Source organism: Mirounga angustirostris, unplaced genomic scaffold (assembly GCF_029215605.1).
Source record: "Mirounga angustirostris isolate CCGP_5_RB_7025 unplaced genomic scaffold, mMirAng1.0.hap1 SCAF_1, whole genome shotgun sequence".
Taxonomy (NCBI): domain Eukaryota; kingdom Metazoa; phylum Chordata; class Mammalia; order Carnivora; family Phocidae; genus Mirounga; species Mirounga angustirostris.
Genome location: NW_026991709.1, coordinates 124,596,429 through 124,617,845, shown reverse-complemented (window position 1 = coordinate 124,617,845; position 21,417 = coordinate 124,596,429). Strand labels below are relative to the sequence as shown.

The 21,417-nt window shown below is 49.1% G+C and overlaps 1 protein-coding gene across 1 annotated transcript in view; it reads left to right on the top strand.

Annotated features, from left to right (window-relative positions):
* The window catches only part of EPHB1 (EPH receptor B1), a 427,022-nt gene that overhangs the window by 308,160 nt on the left and 97,445 nt on the right, over nt 1–21,417 (top strand). The window contains exon 5 of the mRNA XM_045903730.3: nt 2,551–2,886. Coding sequence (XP_045759686.2) covers nt 2,551–2,886 — 336 coding nt within the window. The remainder of the gene's footprint in view (nt 1–2,550; nt 2,887–21,417) is intronic.

Below are 21,417 nucleotides of genomic sequence, written 5' to 3'. Positions count from 1 at the left end.
GGAAAAAGAGATGGGCCCTCACTGTGGTGACAGTCCATCCATGGGGGACACAGAAGATGTGACTGTCAGGGTCTGGCTGGTAAGGACTTGGGGTGTCAAGGAAGGGAATACGGAAGGATGTTCCCTGCATTTGTCAGGTAGGAGACCAGAGGAAAAGCAGACGTGGTGGGAGAGTGGGGAAGTAACCGGGCTGCGTTGGGCCGAGCGAGGGGAGAGGAGAACCTCCATTTTGAAGAGCTCGGCTGGAGGGCAAAGAAGAGAGGATGTTCGATGTAGAAAGATGCCAGTGATGGTGCTTTGGTTTTAAAATGGCAAAAATTTATGGGTGTTTAAATGGAGAAGGTAGAGTCAGGGGAGAGGGTGACATTGAAGGTCGGGGAGAAAGGAGATACTTACAATGGGGAAGCCTCCAAAGGGTGGGAAGGATGGATGGTCACTCTCCCAGGCAGTACCTGTACCTGTCCCATCGCCCAAGGCTGCTTTCCAGTAAGAGCCTCACGATGTCCCAAGGATGCAGTAAGAGAACACCGTTAGAGGATTTGCCCCACACCTTGCAGAGAAGGAGCCCTCGATGAACATATTTATTAGGAGGATGAGAAACGGTGGCTTGTGGCAGAGGCTGGGCTGTCTGCGGAGACAGGGAACAGTGGCGCTGACCACTGGGAGCTTGTGGTCCGAATCTCATCAGTCTGAGCAAACAGATGTGTCCAAACCAGGCACTGGCCAATATGCGCATTAATGAATTAGTGCAATGTGAGGTGAAGTTGGCCTGGCGCAGTAAGAGCCCGCCGACGGCCGTGCCTGCTACCCTCCCCGCCCTGGCTGTGTGCTGATTCGAGAAGAGATGGATATTTATCCCTGGGCAGATGGGTGGGGAATTTTCGAACGCTATTTGCAAGACTTCAGTAAAAATGCTTCATGAATCCTGCCCTGTCACAAGCATGCATGAAAGTTCTGCTTTAGCTCAGGCCTAATGGGCTTTATATAGTACAGTACTGATTTTCTTTCACATTTTAATAGAATCCGATTTAATATTTGCTTTCTGCTCTAGCTGCTTGCTGTTGACTGATTCAACACAGAATCCTTCCCTGGTGCCCCCCGACCTTGTTGTTATTCCCTCATTTTATTTGTTGGCATTTGATTCCTGTCTTCAGCATGAACCACTTTACACATGTCTTCGTTCAGCTGGCGACAGTCACGTGCATAAATTCTGAATGCATTACTATCTGGAGTGGCTGCTCCAGTGGACCCACCGTTCGGAAGGGGGGCTTCTGGGTAGGATTCATTTTCAGCGTTCAACATCAAGGATACACAGTGCTCAGCTGGGGAACCTGAGGTTATGATCTGCTCTTGGGCAGGAGATTCTCCGACTTCATCAAATGTCGAGCACTGTGGCCGGTAATTCAGAAACAGCTTGCCTTTCTACAAAGGACCAGGCTTTCTAGAATTTAGTACTTAACAAGACATTTCCACCTTTGCCACGGGATGAAGAGCAGCTATAGGCAGAGCTGTCCAGAGGGAAAGGCTGCTGTCCTTGACTCCCAGTGAGCCTGGCTGGTTTGTAGGAGAGAGAGGCTGTTCAGGTCTCCTGTTATCTGTGAACAGACCAGACCGTCAACCTTTGCAGTACTGTACCAGTGTAAGGCCAGAGTGGGAGACGGCTTTTTCCTTAGTAGGGAAAGATAGCCGGTTTCACTAGCAGGCAGCAGAGGGCTGTCGTTAAGAGCATGAGCTATGGAATCAGGCAGACATGGGTCCCTGTACTGGCTTCAGTTCTTATAGACCACATGATCTACAGCCAGTCTGCATGCCCAGCTTTAGTTTCCCTCTCTATAAAATTGAATTAATCACTGTATCTTCCCACGTAAATGCGTGTAAAGCAACTATAGCAGAGTGTCTGGAACAAACCTTTATGCTCTTCTTATGTCATGGGGTCAAAAATGGTGGCTTGTCTGAACCTCCCACCCAACTTTGCTTCTTGTCTTCATGCACCAGAGTTTGGGCACTGTGAATATTCATCTGTGCACGTGATCTAGCAGCCTGTCCTGCAGAGAAACACCCCCAGCGTGTACACACCACACAGATCCCAAGTTGTGTGAGGTTTTGTGCAGGATGCCAGGATCTGTTGGGACTTTTGATGGGCCACTCGTGTCCCTCAACCCTTGAGTTCTACACTAATTAAGAAAAGACAGGAATCTCGTAAGTGTCTAATATACATACATAGTCTACACTTGCATTGACCAGGGGAAGCGGCGTAGTCCTGAGAACAAAAGGGCCTGAAGCTGGGTCCTCACAACCTCCCCTCCTTTGGCACACGTGGCTGAAAGAAGTCTTCCCAGCGGGGACGACTGAGAGGGGAGTTTGCGGCTAGTTGTCATCTCCATCCACCACATTTTCTCGGAATGGATTGGAGCGTGGAGATTTGGGATTGAGGGACAGAAAATGATGCGTGCATGTGACAAGGGTGGGAACCCACCAAAGACAGATGGAGAGAGGCTGGGGAGGAAGCCTCCACCCAGCCTCACCAGGCCCTTCTTTGTCTCCTTCCAGGTGTCCCATCAGGCCCCCGCAACGTCATCTCCATCGTCAATGAGACGTCCATCATTCTGGAGTGGCACCCGCCCAGGGAGACAGGCGGGCGGGACGATGTGACCTACAACATCATCTGTAGAAAGTGCCGCGCAGACCGTCGGAGCTGCTCCCGCTGTGACGACAACGTGGAGTTTGTGCCCCGGCAGCTGGGCCTGACCGAGGGCCGAGTCTCCATCAGCAGCCTGTGGGCCCACACCCCTTACACCTTCGACATCCAGGCCGTCAACGGAGTCTCCAGCAAGAGCCCCTTTCCCCCACAGCATGTCTCTGTCAACATCACCACGAACCAAGCTGGTAAGTCGGGAGGCATCTGTGCGCCTTCTGCCTATCTGCGTGCCTGGCTCCCTGTCCGTCTCTATGAAGGGGCGAAGCTGTAGCCACGCCCATTCTGCTTGCAGGCCTCCTCCCAGGAGCGAAGGCATTAGGCGATGGGCATTTGCGGCCATGGAGGAAACAGGTGTAGTGTTTCACCTCTGAGGGTGAGCTGGATTCTGTGGGATAGTCTCGCGCTCAGCACAAAAGCAAAGAGGTATATCCAAGTAGAACCCAGTACTCTGCATCCAGCTGGGGCTCAACAAGTGCCTTTGGAAAGATAGATAGACAGATGGGTGGTAATGGACAGACGGATGGATGGGGGGATGGGTAGGTGGATGGGTGGAAGCCCTGCACGATGTTAAGAACACCAGTGCTGCTTTATCAGAAAACTCGATGAAAGAAACTTCCCAGGAATCATGTGATAGAGTGAGTATTGCCTTCATAGATTATTTTTCAATTAAACCATGTAATTCAAGAGTGCATTCTCCTGTATAGCTTGCTTAAATGAATGCTATGCTGTGATAGAGACCTCAGATCGTCGGCAATAAATCATTCCTGATAGCCCATACATCCCTGTGGCATGCACAGCTCAGAACACATTTGCTTCTCTCCTCTTTATTTCTGTATCCCTTACTCTTCTGACCTTTTCTCTTTATTACTTTTTACACCTCTTGCAACAATCCATTTCTTTTTATATCCATTTAACCAGTCCATTCATACACTCACTCACTTACTTATTTACCCACTCATTATTAAGAGAGGGCTAGTTAGGCTCTGATGTGTGCCAAGCTGTAGGGATACAGTGAGACCTGGACACCACTGTTCCTCCCAGAAAACTCATTAACTGCAGAATTTGCAGTATATAGATGCACAATCCAAATCTGCAGCATGGTGCGTCCGAGGCGTGTGTACCGTGCATATGCGGTAAATACCGAGGGAGCTAGAGAGAAATGAGCAATCTCTCCCCTGGGGTGATGGCGCAAGACTGCAGAGGGAGAGTCTATAGGCAGTGGGGGTCGTGGGCAATGGACTGTGATCTTATTTGGAATTATGGATTTTTCTCAATCAACAGATTCTAGAAGGACAGCTTGTTAGTGGAATAGCTGGAGCCAAGCACGTCCCTTTACTCTCTCTCTCTCTCTCTCCCTCCGTGTCACTCCCCCTTCTTAACCTCCTCTTCCCTACTCTGTCCTCGTCTGCTCCTCACCTCCCCATCCGCGGGCTCCTTCTGCCTCTTTCAATACCAGGCATCTTTGATGGCAGATGACTCTTGGGTTTAAGCTGTCAGAACTCAGGAGAAAAAAAGGTGTTGTGGGAGAGCATGGCTGTCCAGATGGCTGCGTTGTTGCCGTGAGCATGTGTGTGTTCGTGTGTGCGTGTTTGTATGTATGTGTATGGTCACGTGTTTGCACTCATGCGTGTGCAGTGAGAAAACAGGCGTGGAAGTGTGGAAGCCTCCAGCTGGTGACCACAGCCCCAGCACCACGGAGACAAAGGTTGTGACAGTCTGTCTTCCCCAAAGAAAAGGGGATGGTAATTTCTGGATCACGTTGAGCACGGAACACGGGCAGCCTTTGTTAGCAGTGTTTCCCTTGGAGAGTTTAAGGCAGAAAACTGGCTGAAATATTTTAGTGTCCCAGCTTCTGGGACTAATAATCCTGCCAGGCTGTCATGTCATGCTGGGCTTGGCTGTCTGCTCTCTCTCTCTAAGAATGTGCGAACAAACCTGCCACTTAGAGCGGTTTGCTTTGATTCTTGCCCCTCCCTTTCCTTACCCTGCTATTCCCGAACCTGCCCATCTGCTTGTCTTGCCATCTGCACCTTCCCAGGCTGCAGAGGCACTGAGGGACCGGGGCTCCTGCCAGGGCCCCGGCATCGCCAGCATTCAAAATATTTGTTGTCATCCTCACTCACTTGCTTCCTCCAGAAGTGGATTTCTCATGCCCTTTGTTCCCCCTCTGACAGGCCCTTTTCTCTTAACCTTCCCTGATTTTGGAGTCTCAGCCCCATCAACTTCTTCCAATCTGGGATTTCTTTTTGGGAATCTGGAATTTGGGTGTCAGAAAGTTTACAGTCAATGAGAGAAGGATGCTTCTTGGTGGCGTGTGGTTATTATGAAACAAATGACAAGGTGACCCACAAGTCCTAATCTGTGGGCTACGGGGCTCTGAGGAACATGGAGCTATCACACTGCTTTGACAGAGCCGTGTGTGAATGCAAACTCTTTTTAACCAACAGATCGTTCTTTTAAAAGATGAGATCCTTCAAAATAAACACTTGGGCCTGTACCTCTCCAAGAAAGGTTTAGAAACATGAATGGAAGTGACACTTTTGGGCGGCAGGGGAGGGAGGGAGGAGAGGGAGAGAAGGAGAATCTTAAGTAGGCTCCATGCCCATCGCAGAGCTGGATGCCAGGCTCGATCCCATGACCCTGAGATCATGATCTGAGCCAAAATCAAGAGTGAGATGTTTAACCAACTGAGCCACCCAGGCCCCCCTAAGTGACACATTCTATAAGAGATGAAAGAGAGACTAAGCAGCAGGCATCATAAAAGCCATATCACTCAGATCCATTAAGGGCTGAGGTAGGTGGACCCATGTAAATCCATAAGTCATGCCACGTCTCTGTCCCAGGGAACCCTAAAAGACTTTTCCCTGCCTCTGGATCGAGATGGAGATGAATGTGTGTTTGTTAAGGGACCTGAGGTGTCCCCAAGGTAAATTAGAGCTTGACTATGGGTGTCAGTAAGGGTCACATAAGAGAAGGGTTTGGATAAGTTGGCTGCTAAGTGGTCTTGGACTTGATCGGAAGCCTGATGCTCATGAATATCAGATTCTATCCTGGGACGCTACTTGCTGCTCTGGGCTGGTTCTTCCTTTGGTCAGAAGCTACAGACCATGTCCATGGCTAGGCATGCAGCTCTTACTATTCAGCAGACACAGGACTGTCATGCTCTTCTTTCTCCGGGCTGCCCCGACATACCATACTGATGCTGCATCCCGCTGCTGTCGTGAGCCCTGCCCAGTGGAAGCAGGCAGCTCATCGTTCTGATTGAGGTATCCAATAAAAAGGGTTACGGTTGGCATCAGTCCACCAGAGAGAGTTACCAAGAAGCTTTTCTTGGCCCTAAGGGCTGTGATCTAAGAAGAGACCATAGCAGGTTTTATAATCATCTTTTGGTCCATAGGGCACACAGAGACAAGCATCACTGGGGGGACACTGAAGGATCTCTTGGGTCCTGAGATGCAGAGGGCTTCCATCTCCTTCTGTGACTGTCCCAGTCATGTCTATAGTCATGACTACTCAAGGATCTTGTATCACTTGGAGAGTAGCAGGATCAGACCCTCACCCAGCCCACAGCTAGTGGCAGAGAACTACCATTTTGAGCACCTCCAGTGTGCCAAGTCCATGCCGAGTTGAGGTGGATCAGATGAAGAAACCCGGGGTCAGAGTGCTTTCAGAATCTGCTCAGCATCTCACAGCCCGCAATGATGTTTCTAGGTTTCAAACTCAGATTTGTGGCCATTTTATTCTCCGACTGATCAAAAATCACATTATGATGAGCCGGGTAAGTTGTAAGCTCTCTCTAAGCTATTGCCACATAGCTGGGCCACTTCAGCTGTCAAAAAAAATGTCCATCATCTTTGGTCAGGGTTGGTCATGAATTATGCAAGCTCAGATTTACGTGAGGTCTTCAGGGATGCAGCCTTGCACTGAATACAGCTGCCTTGAGTTTAAAATAGACCAGATCAGGTGGAACTCTCTCTGTTCCAGTGGCCAAGCGATCTGCAGAGAGGTTGTTATCACTGCTAACTCCTGCAGCCACTCTCTGGCGCCTGGCCCCAGATTCAGACTGATGGCCGGATCATCCGGCTGTCAGAGAGAATTAAAGTGAATGACAAACTTTACTTCTTTTTTCTGCCAACTAGATTCAGAATGTCAGGGTTGGGGAAGGGGACCTCCAAGGACATCTTGGAAAAAATAAGACAAATTAGACCGGCACATCTCAAAAATCAACTTGCTGCAAAATAAAATAGAGTCAGTGAATTTGGGACCATCTAAGCCAGAGAGAACACATGCAAGGGCCTAGGGGGCCACGCCAGTAGTGGAAAGGAGCAAAGCAGGGCCAAGTGTCAGGCCGTAGGGAGTGGTGAGGGCCGCAGAGAACCGTAGAGAACAGGCTCAGCTCCAGCAAGTGGTGCCCTACCCAGCACTACCAGAACTTAGAAGCTGAAAACCTAGATTTAAATTGCTGACTTTTTATTTATTTATTCTTTAAAGATTTTATTTATTTATTTATTTGTCAGAAAGAGAGAGAGGGAACAAGCAGGAGGAGCGGCAGGCAGAGGGAGAAGCAGGCTCCCCGCTGAGCAGGGAGCCCGATGCGGGGCTCAATCCCAGGACCCTGGGATCATGACCTGAGCTGAAGGCAAATGCTTCACCGACTGAGCCACCCAGGCGCCCCCACCTTTTTCACCTCTTGGGCTCAGTGCAGCAGAGGTACAGTGAGGGATCCTGCAGTTGGGCCCTCTCTCTGCTCTTCACATGACTCAAGCAAGTTCACTGAACTACCACGACCCCTTCTTTCTCAACTGTAAAATGGGAGTAATGAGCCCTGCTTTCTAGAGCTGTTATGACAAGTAAATGAAATGGGACGGGAAGTCACTTTGTGAACCAGGCTACGGGACTGGGGGATGAGCCTCATTTCTGAGCCAGGCGGCAGTTTGCTGGACTCTCTTCCCAGGCTGTTTCCTTCTGAGGCCCCTTCATCTCTTTGTTTGGGACTGATGTGGTCCCCATCAGATAAATGACAGGTATCAGTTTGTCCATTCTTCGAGGGAGGAGTGGGCACCAGCAAGGCGAGTGGTGAAGTCCCAGGGAGTTTGATGAGGGCAGTGGAGCCCAAACTGTGTACCTGAGCCAGGCGGATCCTGCCGTCCAGAGGAGCCTGTCCATCTTTCCTCCTCGTGTGTTTAGAGAAGCAGCACTTGCCCTCTTACTTCTATGACGCTATCAGCAGTATTTATATCTGACGTTTATATTACCCACTGTCCACGTGTGGCCCACTGTGCCTACTGCGTGTGGGATATTAACATAGTCACTGTGCCCACAGACACAACCCATTACTTAATTTTGTTTAAAAGATACTGCTTTACTTCCATTAATGGTCATAAGCCCCTATAGTTTGTCCATTTTTTAAGGTGTTTTTGAAGCTCCTAGACAATTAAAGGCACTCAGAGATGCTACTTTTCCTACAAAAGAATTACCTAGCCCGCCAATTCCTCTGAACATATCACCTAATTTGCATTATTCCTTGGTTAAATATAGTATTTGCATGCATAAAGAATAATCTTTGAATATGAAAAGGAATTTTATGATATTGCAATATATCAAGCTCTTTGGAGGAAAGATATTATGTAAATCTCAAAATTAAATATTAAAACAATATTACAGTGCTGCCTGTAAAAATTTAGAGCGTTAAGATCCATATGCTGAAACCAGTTCATTTTTAGGGGCTGGTCTCATTGGAAATTAGTAGGCGAAATTTGCTCCCAAGTAGAGAAAAGATTGAGTCAGAACTTTAAAAAGACTGGAATGACTTTAAAGAAAACTTTCATTCAAATTAATAAAGAAAAGTTTAAAAACCTTAAGTAAATGAAATTTTCACTGTTCTTAATTCAATTTCATAGTTCACTTCATTGCTTTCTTCCCATTGTTAATTCCAAAAAGGTTGTTTTTATTGTTTCTTAAGCCCTGACACTGAGAAGGAAATTCTAAGTGGTCTCAGGAAGGTCCGGGCCATATTTGCCAACAGTGGTGTGTTGTCTGTTGAGCTGAGTAGGTCAGCAGGTAGCACTGCTCTTGATCAAAGTCATGGCGCACCCCCCCCACCCCCTGCAGCCTTGGGGCTCTCCACGAGATGATGAGCTCTACGCGAAATCAGCCTTTCTCACCTACGCCAGCTTCAGGAGGGAGGGACCACACCGTGTTAGGCACAGGGAACCTTGATAAGTACTTACCAGGTTCCTTTAGTCCCTCCATAGGAGTTAGTACATAAATGTTTACCTGGGGCGTGGTGCTAGCTGGCTGACCAGGTATGTCCCCACTCTGTGGCTCCTGAAAGGAAAGCTGAAGGGAACGATCTTAGGATGACGCCAGCAGCCCCAATCCACTCGAAGGAGCACAGTGAGATTCAGCCTCACTCGAAGGGGGTTATTTATTTATTTAAGCGCTCTAACTTTGGGAATGTATTCATTCATTCAACACAGCCTTTGTGACCTCTTTCCACAGGCTGACTCGTGGGTTCCTGCTTCTAGGGGCTCCCGTTCATTCGCTTTCTCAACAAATAGTTACTGAGGCTCTCTGTGCGTCATGCACTGCTCTAAACACCAGGAACACAGGAGCAAACAGCACAGACAAAAATCGGTGCCTTGCGGAGCTCACATTCTAGTCCACAGCACTCACTGGGACTGGGGTCACGGGCCCAGACAAGTCACAAGGGAGCAGACGACTAGCTGGGAAGCAGCACTAGGGACCGGTCAGCTGGGTTCTTGGTCCCACAGCCTGCTGTGGTGCCAACTTTCACTGTCCCAAAGTTAGGAGGAGGCCACATGTAATAGAGAGAGCATCTCGGTCTGTGGTGGCTAGGCTGAACACTGACCGTGTTGGGTGGCCTATTTCACTGACCAAGTTGGACTTCTTGTGAACAGATATCACCTGCTGGACCGCACAGTGCTCGAGTGTGGGTGTTCTCTGTCTTTCCGGTCCTGGGCAGCGCGTGGTGATGCTGCCCACAGGTGGGGAGCAGCTGAGAACGCCCCGCCCTGCATCCCTGCCGGGATGACTGGAGGGCCCCGTGGGGCCTGGGGCTCATTTGCTCATTGCACTCTAGCTTGGGCCAGGCACTCCCAGTCCGTGGTTTGTTAAGGGCAATTGGAACAGACTACTGGCAGTGAGATTGTAGTAGGTTCCTTACCCCGTTCCAAGTCCAAATGAGATTGCAGTAGCCCTTCTCGTAGAGGAACCTCATGGAGGGAACTTCTAGTTGGATTATGAGCTAGTTGCTGTTCGCCCTGTGGCCTTGGCAAAGGAGCTGGGAGGGAGGAGGAGTCCTGGTGATGTGTCTGCCCTGCGCTCCTCCAGCAAATGTCAGCTCCGTGAGCCACAACTATAATCTTCGGGACAGCGTGCCCGTATCCATCTTCTTGGCTCTTGCTCCCCAGTGTCTAGCTAGATGCCTGAAATAATAGAAGTCAATAAATGTTTATTGAATGGATTAATAAATTATCAAGCAAATGTATGAATGAATGCCTCAATCTTTCTTAGACTCAGCTCAGACCTCAGCAAATGGTGCAGCTTGAGCTCTCTCTGTGGTCTCTCCTTCCTCACGCATCTTTGAGCGGATGCTGTGATTGGAGTCAAGCCCCTACATTCTTCCAGATGTTGCTGAGACGTGGAACTTCCTGGGGGCACTGTCCTCCTAAAACACGGCCCTGGGAGAGACACTGTGCAGTGGCCCAGGCTGCCCCTCACCCGCGGGCAAGCCCCAGCTGCCGGAGCAAGCATAGCTGGGGTGGTTGGGCCGGCATTCCGACGTGCTGTCTGTCCACCAGCATGCCAACTCCGTGCCTATCATTTTCACAGCACCAGCCATGTTAAACAGGCAGGAGCACCAGGGGTTTTTGAATGCCGCAATTAACAAAACAGTAATCAAGCTAAGTGTTTAATTTCAGAAAATTAACATCTTCTCAGAGCGGATGTGAAAGATGGAGAAAAAAGGCACATTAAATGTTCTGGGTAAATAAAGGCAACACCAGACCACAAATATTTTCTGGTTCAAGGGAGACTCTGCCAACCCTCAGGCCTTGGGATCAGTTTCCTTCTGAGACAGGAGCTGCAGGACATCAGTGAAAGAATGGAGCCCTAGGATTTTAAAATGCATGTGACTTTCTTTCCTTCTCCTCTTCTCGTCTCGTCTCTTCCCCTCTCCTCTCTTCTCTTCTATCCTCTCTCCCCTCCCCGCCCTGCCCCTCCCCTCCTCTCCCCTCCTCTCTTCCCTTCCCTTTTCTTTTTTCTTTTCTTTTCTTTTCTTTTCTCTTTTTTGCTTTGCTTTGCTTTGCTTTCAGAACAGAGCAAATGCTTTATCTGTCCAGAAGAGCTCAAGGGCACAAGGGCCCCCTGTGAGCACATCTGCCCCGTAGAAAATCCTGATGTGTGTATTGTCCATCTCTGAACTGTACTAGTTATAAGGATGATACCATGAGTTCTTGAACGTGCAGTAGTTTTTCATGCTCATAGGCCGTATTTCTGCTGATAGACTCTATGGCTCCCAAGGGAAAAGACCAGGTCTCACTCCTCCACTAACCCCTGTACGTCAGCACAGTGTCCTCTGTTCTGGCCTTACATAACATTCATTGTGGTGCCTCATAAACCAGCTGGCCGTCTTTTGTTTGCAGGCACGAGTTTGCATGTGGGGAGGGAAGCTTGTGAGGAGGTGGGTGTGCAGGGGGCTGGGTGGGGACAGGACCTCCTGGTGCCTGTTGGCTTATCAGATGCCCTGGAAGAGAGTGAGGGCCCAGGACAAGGCCTGGAAGGGCAAGGGAAGCAGCTGTGCAGCAGGAACAGCGTGGAGTTGGAGCACAACAGGTAGCCTAGAGGCTTGGTGATGAGGTGCCACAGTTCGGCAGGGAGGGAGGGCTGTCGGGGGTTGTGGGGGTTGTGCTGAATGTGACCGTGGGCCCTGGGGGCGGAGGAACTGGAAATGTGGCTTAGTGAGCAGCTTTCCTAGGGGGTGTGTCGCAGACAGCTGACATCGAGAACAGAGAAAACAAAGCAGGAGACTGAGCGGATGTTTTGCAAATACATAGGAGACATGCCAGGGGCTCCCGGAAGTGTTCAGGGACAGCGGCAAGCGGGGGACGGGGTTCAGTTCTGCACATGTGTGATTTGTGGACATCTTGAGTTCCCAAGTCCAGGAATTAGTTATGCAGTTGGGTATTTTCTCCACAATGTGGGAGATAAGCTGGGTTGCTGAGGGTGAATGGAGAAGTATTGGGGTCAAAGGTTTGAGGAGCATGCAGTGCCATTGCAGAGAATGGGAGATGGGACTGAGCAGAGAAATCCATTTCCGGAAAGTGTTGAGGGTTCCTTGGAAGCAGGTGATCATGAGTTTACAAAGCTGTCCATCTGCCCTGGTATGTGACTTTCTCAGCAGTGCATGGCTGACCCTACATGAAGTTAATTATGGATCTCTCTCGGGATGAGTTTTGCTGGTTGTGTCCTCAGAAAAGATAAAGGTGACTCACACCTGAAGGCTAAGGGAGTACTGTCAATTATGTTATTGCAAAGACGGAACTGGGCTGGCTAATGAGGAATGCACATAAGGAAGAGGGCTGACGCGTGGGGTGGAAGTCAGGTCCGAGAGGGCTGGGTGACCCAACCAAAGTTGCAGTGGCTCGTCAGAGGTTGCCGAGAGGAAGGAGAAGACTTGAGTTTGTGGCTTGGAAAATGGAGCCACTTCAGGTGAGGCTGAATCCAAGTGTGCCATGAGAATGGGCAGACGTGGAAGAGTGGTGGGGTCAGGGAACGTGGAAGTCATCCACTGAAGGGCAAGTCCTGGGATGGAGCAGACAGAAGCCCGAGTCTTCAGTGAGTCGGGACTGGTGGCAGGAGGGAGTACACAGTGCTCGCAAGCTTGGAGAGCCACAGCACCACCGAGTGACATTTTAACAGAGGGTGCTGGAGATGGTGAGCAACGGCGTGGAGGTGGTGGCTGGGAACAAGGAGGACACAGCCCACTTCCCGACCCTGAGGTGTGCCGGACATGAAACTGTACACGGCCACATTTCAGAGGGGTGCAGGGCAGAGGTGTCCCCAGGAGTCAGAGCCAAGGGTAGGGAGACCCATATGGTTGTGGGGATGGTGATACACAGAGAGGGGCTCGCCACTGGGCATTGCAGGATGGAAACCTGCCTGCAGGACAGGACGAGGGGCTCTGGGGCTCTGGGTCCTACGGCCGGGAGCCTTCCATCTCCAGGATCAGGGAGGAGAGTCCCAGAGACTGCAGACACAGCAACCCTGCCTGGTGTCGGTGGTGGTAGGTTCCCCCGATGTGGGGGCTCCCTACTGAACATGTGTGGGTGAGAGCCAGGTAGGAAGAGGCACACAATCTGCTGCAGGGTATCCTTTGCTCTCTCCCGTGGCCTCGCCAGGACCAGGGTTTCTGTGAGTCGCCTTCTGTGATCAAACATTCAACAAAGCGGAGCTGCCATCGTGCTTGTCCCACGCCTTCAGGAGGTGGAGCGATGGGTCTGTCCTCGGCCTCCCTGCCCTGGGACTAGGCACCACCTGACAGGTGCCCCTCGTTCACTCACATATCCCTTCAGAGCGTCCCACCTGCCACAAGGCCACGGCACTCAGGTTTGCCTTCCTTTCCACAGTGCGGGGCCATTTCCCGGTGCGCCTTCTGCTTACCCCAGCAGGGAGGAGGAGCCAGGCATGGTGACGAGGAGGGCCACCAGGACCCCATGAGCAGGGTGCTTCCTTCCTCTGTCTGGAGCCCCCTGATCTCCCTGAGGAACTGCCCTCCCCCGTGCTGTGTGGGCATCCCCGGGGCTGGGTGCCTGAGTGTAGGGGGAGGGGAGAGATGGCTGGCACCATCATTTCTGGTGCTGCTCTCACCTGCTGAGGACTTAGGGAAGTCACTTCCTCTCTCGTCTTCAGTGTTCAAATCCATAAATTGGAAGCATTGGCAGAAAACTGAATGACCTCAGATGTCCTTTCAAAATTTTATATTCTGATTTCTAGATTTCTAGACAAATGGCTCTCAAATTTAAGTGTGCATCAGAATCCCCTGAAGGGCTTGTTAAAACACGGATTGCTGAGCCCTAACCCCAGTTTCTGATCCAGTAAAGTCTGGAGTGGGGCTCAAGATTCTGCATTTCTTACCAGTTCCCAGGCAATGCTGATCTGGGATCACATTTTGAGAACTAGCAGGGTCAGTTGGATGATCCCAATAAAGACCCCCCCCCACATCAGAGTTAATATCACAAATGAGAGCTTCTGCTATAAACCTACATCCCCAGAGCAGCCCCCAATCTCCCACACGCAGCTGTCATACTCCTGCCCTTGGTTTGGAGCCAGGGCCTTCGTGGATGGACCCAGGAAGGAAGCACCTGCCTGGGTATAGGGCTGACTCAGCCACCCAGGCCTAAAGCCCCCACTTCCTCTCCCAGTCCTGCTTCATTGAGCCCGTGGTGAGACTCAGCCAATATTCTACAACAGAATCAAAATGATGCCACCCCCACAAAGCAGTCCTCTGTCCTTAGTTGACTCCAAGGTAAAGAGGGAGATTGGAAGAGGGTGTCAGGGTCATCTCAAGGCAAGCCCAGAGCAAAAGTCAAGAAGCCAATGTCCACAGTAGGAGAAAACAATTAGAAAAATAATTAATTCTGCTTTGTATTCATATCCAGTCTCCAAACTAATTGCTTATTTGTTTAATCTACTTTGGCCAGAAGTGTTACTGCACCAAAAATATTTAATGAGTCAGGCTTCCTAATGTAAAATTCAAGCATATTTGTGCAATGAAATGAGTTTTCATCATCAGAGGGAGAACCGTTATCTAAGCAATACCTTCTCAACAAAGTTATCTCCCAGAATAGAAATGTCAGAGGAAACACAATTCATCATTTGCACAATTCATCTGTGTGCAAACTGTTCTTTGTCTTCAGTACTGGTGGGCCTGAAGTCTTTAGCTGACATTTAAATCAAGATTTTAGTTTTTTCGGGGCGCCTCGGTGGCTCAGTCGGTTAAGCGTCTGCCTTTGGCTCAGGTCATGATCCCGGAGTCCTGGGATTGAGCCCCGCGTCGGGCTCCCTGCTCCGCGGGAAGCCTGCTTGTCCCTCTCCCGCTCCCCCTGCTTGTGTTCCTGCTCTCGCTATCTCTCTCTCTGTCAAATAAATAAATAAAATCTTTAAAAAAAAAAAAAAAAGATTTTAGTTTTTTCTTAAGAATGTGTTTCATATAAGGAACAAGATAACCCACTGCCCCCAACTCCTCACTCCCAATCTCATCAGCCATGCCTTTTAGGAGTGCCCATAATTTAATCTGAGGCCTCAAGGGGACTTCTGGAGGCTGCCCAGAATTTTTGGATTTCTCTGTGAGCCCTTCAGAGTCTGGGCTGGGGAAATAGGAAATAGACTGTCTTTGGGGCTCTGGGACTCTTGCTTCTGATTCACCCAGAGCAGCTCTGAATTGTTCAGTTTCTCCTTTAATGCTTCAAGGAAAATTTTGTTGGGAGAAAGGATTCCACAGCTCTTAAAACAGAAGGAAAATTAGAAAGCTACTAACGTTAGGGTAGCATTTCAGCTGAAACCTCTCAGTGAGGTGGCAATGGCCCCAGCCTCCCGCCTTCTGCCTCTATGCCATGTAAAGGCACTCCTGTCCCCAGGCCCCCAGAACTGCTATATTCAGACCCCCCTCTGTATTTCTCCCTGGGTGCAGGCTCCTCAATACTGCACTTGACCTGCTCCATAGAGGGCAGTTCACACCCTTGCCTCCCCTCCTCACTGCACCTTCCTCCCTGAAGGGCCACTATCCGTGTTAGGTACCAGTACATGATTTTCTGACCCTTTTACTTCCAGTGTCTTTAGAGAAGAGCCTGCAATCATTCCAGTAAGGGCAAACTTTTATGGAACATCTATTATGTGCTGACACGGTGGGAAGAGGCTGAAGACATGACTTATGCCCTAAAGAGTTTATTCCAGTGATGGAGAGGACAGATGAACACCTGGAAAGTTAGATCACAGTGCACTGTCCCAAGGTGGCAATTACAGTTGATAAGAGTTACTAAAATAAGGGCTCTGAGTTGGGAGGAGGGGGGACAGGGTGCTCTGGTGAGCGTGGTCAAGCGGGACTAAGGCAGGGCAGTGTGTGGCCTGATCTGTGCCTCTGAAGGCTACTGGGTTATGAAGAGATGTGTCAGAGATCCCTAAAGCTGGGTTATGCTGGGACACGGTGTGGGGAGCACTTAGAAGAAAGCAATGGGCTCCCCTAGGGGACAATGGAGGGCACCTGGACAGGCCAGTGGCTGCCATGTTTTTAAATGTGAAAGGGGACTTTTTCCAATGGGAAGCCATTGAAGATATTTTTTAAAAGATTTATTTATTTTAGAGGGAGAGTGATCACGAGTGGGGGAGGGAGGAGGGTGGGTAGAGGAGAGGAGAATCTTAAGCAGACTCCCTGCTGAGCACGGAGCCTGACTCGGGCCCGATCTCAGGACCCTAAGATCATGACCTGAGCCAAAATCATGGGTCAGAGATTTAACTGACTGAGTCACCCAGGCACCCCCCATTGAAGATTTTTGAACATCAGAGGAACATGTGTGAATCAAGCTTTGGAAAGACTAATCTGGCTGCAGTGTAATTTGAAGTGAAGAGGCCTAGAAGTGTACAAGGGAGGTGGGACAGGATACTAGGCGTAAGGAGATACAGGTGACAAGATCAGGAGAAAGGCAGGGACAGAGTGAAGAAAGCATCCATGACACCTGGGCCTGAGTCACACTATCAGATGGGTGGGCCATGGCTCATCCCTTCCTCAGAGTCACAAGGTCTCCTTGTCCTCAAGGACAAGGAACCTACAGTTTACATCCTAGATTACTTCCCAGAAAACCTTTAGGTCATCGTGAGATGTCACAGGAAACCATCTGTCTTCTGGAGCATCCATCACACCAACCTCTAGGGAACCTGCTGTTAACCTTCCTCTTCTTCAAGCTCATTCTTCTCCATCACTTCCATCTTGACTGGGTAGACATGTTCATTTATCCCTACAAAGATATTTATCAGATAAATACTCATGACTGTCACTGGGTCGCACTTTTCACATTTATGTCAGGAGCTATGTCCAGGCATTGCTTTGCATACATAAAGAGGAGTGGACCCAGAAGGAGACTGTGAGGTGGTTGCTGAGACCCCTAGCTTAGCAGACTAGATCTAGGTAGAAGGAGCAATAAGCTGTAGAGGGCACGTCCACAGAAAATTCGAAAAATCCATAACATAAGGATTAATACTCCTGTTTTACAGTTGATGAATTTGAGGCCCAAAGAAGTTAAGTGACCTTAGTCCAAGACCACACAGTAAGCAGATGGCAGAATAGGAATCCATATCTCCCTACAGCATCTGTAGGGTCCATAGTTCTTCTCTCTTTTTGCCAATTCCTACTGCCCTGGGCTGGGCCCTAGGATCCTGACTATTCCTCACCCTGCCTTGTTTTCCTCATAGCTGGGATCTGTGGTATACAGATTGCGGGTGGTTAGCCCAAGAATATTTTGGCTGGGAAATGCTATTCTAGAAAGAATAGAAGAGGTTAGCATTACTATGTAATCCAGCAATTTTACAATGAGATATACACCCAAGAAAAATGCAAACATAGGTCCGCACAGAAACTTGTACATGAATGTTCCTAGCAACATTATTCACAACAGCCCAAATGTATAAACAACCCAAATGTCCATTGGCTGATGGATATTTCTCCTAGAAAAAGCAATGCCCAGGAAGGTGGAAGAGTTTCCTAAGCCTTGGGGCAGACTGTTCAGTGTGGTGCAGCAACATCTCTCTGAGGGGTCGCTGTGAGGACCTTCCCTCTGCCACACACCACACGGAAGGGCCAGGGAGTACTCCCCACACCTGCCCAGCATGAGTTATCATGGGCCAAGCAGATGGGTTCTTTCTATGGGCCTCCTTGGAAAGTTCACATAGGAAAGTCCCCATAAGTGGAGAGGTCATTTATCTTCTAGGAGACTTACGAGGGCTGTCACCTGAGCCAAGGTGAAGGGGACTCAGCTGTGACCTGCACCCCAGCTCCTAAGGTGGATGAGAAGTGGCCTCAGAACAAGGCTGTCCCTGGTACAGTTTCTACCTGCAGAAGCAGCACTGTTTTCCCTTTAGATGGAATCTGCCAAAATTTGAAATCCAAGTTTCATATTTTTTATAAACTCTTCAGGCATTTTACTCTAATAGATCAACTTAATTTTGAATGTGTGTATGTGTTGCTACTATTTTTCTTTAAGACTACTTTAAGTACTTTTGATGTCTTAAATAAAATATTTTAATACAGTAAACTGTTATATTATTTATTATATCCCCAAATGGATTACGGTTGAAGCTGTTGAAAGAATTATTTTGACACAAAAACCAGTTAACACATTAGAAGGCAATTTTTAATAAGCAAAGATAATGCATTAGAACTCAGTAATTGTCCTAGAAAAAAAGCATCAACCTATTCTCATATTTTGGGATTTGAGATGCTTAATTGTTGGGGGGGGGATGGAAATGCTCTTATTAAATAAGGAATAAATGAGTAAGAGGAAAACTTCGAATATGACTGAGTCAGTAACTAAATTAAAGGGTCAAAGAATGTCATAAACATAAAATATATGGTCCAGGTGAACCTGAGATATGACGGCAAGGTTTCCGTACATGAAAACTTGAGGTTCTGGATTTTGGGTTAACTCCTGAGATTCACACCACCCTCCCAGACCACAAGCAACCCTATGATCTCCTTTGGAGGCCTCCTTACAAATGGAGGGCTGGGTGGTGTCTGGCCAGGGCTAGCCCCAAGGCCATGGGCAGTGGTAACCTGTGACCAGTTTGGGCCCACGTTTGCCTCGTGTCACCTGTGAATTCTTTCATAACTTGTAGCCGGGGCCATCCTGTCCCAGCAATTTATCCACATCTCGTTTGTCAGCTCAGGCGAGAACATTCTGTACACTTTCTCTGCTATACGTGATATACTATCTTAGGTCTGTCTGTTTCAAAAGCAATTTGGGAGTATGATCTCCCCCCAAAGCCTTCCTTGGCGAAAAGGAGACAGTGACTCACTGACTCAGTCCGTCTTTGCGTTTTCTCCATCCCTGAGCCCCTTGACCGACCAGTGGAGGTTAAGTCTCTGGCTACTTCGGACACATTTAAAGGGCCTCTTATTATTGGCAGTGGCCTCTCTTATCAGACACTCCTGGTGCTGGTTCTTTTTGAACCCAGCTGATTTAACCTCAGTGCTTGACAGGACACTTTGCATTGCCTCCCCACTCTTTTCTTTGCATCCTGACTTCTTATCAGGTCCAGCCTCTATTGTGCTAAGGAGTACAGGGCAATCTTGATCCTATTTGGGGCTTTGGAGTATCTTCTCTTTAGGACAAACACATCCTTCTTGAGCCCTCAGTGCCTTTTTTCCCCAAATAGCCCCTAAGCTAATTCTTTATTCTTACTCTTTCTAAAAGAAGGTCCGTATTTATTTCTTTGCTAAATTTTAATAGTTTTTTGAACTCTGTATTTTCATTTTCTTCTCTCCATAGAATGTTTAATTTAGTCAAAAGAGATCTTGTGAGGGAGACACTCTTTAAGAATTCAGTCAAACTGTTCCTTCATCTGAGGAAGCAAGTTTATGAAGAAAAGACAACGAGCCAGGACTTACTGTTGAAACCAGCATATTCGGGGTTTATGGGGGCTGCTGCTTTGAATTAGTCTTCCCATCCCTCTTTAATCTGCCTTAGTTTTGCTAGGAGAAGGTGGTGTTTGCGTGGATATCTGAGCTCATTTTTTATTTTCTGTTTTGTTGGAAGGTTTCATAACATGTAAAAACCAGATTTAGAGGTGGCATTTGCACTTGAAGAAGGAAAAAAAAACAAATTTGTCACCCACAAAAACCAAATTGGTGATCACCAATGTCAGAGCACCAAATGTAAGCTGCCCTTGATTTTCAGGGAGGAAGAGTAATACTCTTTTACTCTTCCATGTGCTAAATCCCATCTCAATTAAAACATAAGACATTTAGAGTGACCTGAGTGAGGATGAACAGCCTGCAAGGGGGCCTATGAATATCTGTCATCACCATAAATCTGAGCAGTGTAGGCAGTGGTGACCCTTACCCTCTGGCAGCTTCTCCCGGATCCGCGTGCTGATTGGCTGCTCGGAGGGCTTTGCCATCTGTGTAACAGGGGTGTTCTTCTCAGATTTGGCTCTGGATTGCTTCTGGATCACCCTGCCCTATGATTGCCTCTCTACCACCTAACCCCAGCTAGATGCCAGGGATCTTCAGGGCAGTGCTGTGACTTTTTTTACACATCCTTCCATCCCCATTGATTAGAGCAAGGGCCTGGCACAATGGCTGGCAAATATGTTGAGTCCTGAATGATGGTTTTCCAGGGATTAAAGGCAAAGAAAAGAACCAAATCCATCAAAATCCTCAGGCCGTTAGGGTTAATCTTTCCATTTTTAATCCATGGTGCTTTAGCTCTCCAGGGAGAGGAGGATCCTGAAAACCTACATGGCACTGACGTGGTTGGCGACATGTAAATGATGTTTCCATGCAGGCTGGAGGGCAGCATGGAGCTGGGCAACGAGTGTATAGCGGGGGTGGGGGAAGCAGGCTTCCCCGGACCGCCTGTGTTGATGGGCCCACTGTGATCCCCCCGTGATCTGGCCTGAATCCAGAAACTGCCCCGCCTTCCTCCTTTCCCTGACTCTGCCCAGTGCACTCAAGGTCAGGAATGCCGCCCATGAGCCATCCCCACTTAAGCATCCAGCCTGTGGCTAACTCCGAGCTCAGTTCCTGGTTTCCTTTTACATAACTTAGCAGCGCTTCACACGTTCTGTCCTCCTGCGGACACTCACTGCCACTTGACTTCTAGGTAATCACACTCCCCTGCATCTTGCCATCTCATTAGCCTTGCTTCTCCAGCCCCTTGGCAGTTTCTCCTCCTCTCCTGAATCTTAGACCATATATTCTCTTCTCATTCCCGCGAGGATCTCTATCTGTTCTGCAGCTTTCGGTATCTCTGAATACTGATGGCTCTCCACCGATATCTCCAGTCTGGACCTCCTATCCGTGCATTTGCCTACTCAGACAGCTTCTACTTTGTCTTGCCGTGTCTCAGTTCATGGCAGCCCCATTCTTCCAAATGCCCAGGACAAAAACCTTGGAGGCATCTGGGCTCTTCTGTTTCTTCCCCATCCCACATCCAGTGAGATGTCCTAAATCTATTCAGAATCTGACCACCCCCATTCTCACCACCTCCACCGCTCTGAACCTGGTCCGAGTAGCCACAGTCTCGCAGCTGGATCACTGCAATAGTGTGAAGCTAGAGCTTTCAGCTTTGGCACAGCCCCTGCATTCTATTTGCGACGCAGCAGAGGGTGATGCTGTTAACGCGCAAGTCAGATTATGTCCCTCCTCTGGTCACCACTGTCCTGTGGCTCTCCCTCTCACTCAGGGTAGAAGCCATCGTCTGTGGCCTTGTCTCTGCTCCGGTCCCACTGGCTCTTCACTGCTCATCTGGAACGCCAGGCTGCTCCCAGGTTTAAACCGTTGCCCTGGCCCTTCCCTCTCAAATGCTCTTCTCCCAGGTGTCCGCGTGGCTCCGTCCCCTGCTTCAACCCCATGCTTCTGCACCTACTTCTCAGGCAAGGCCTTGCTGACGCGGTGATTTCAAACTACAGCCTTCTCCCAGCCGGCC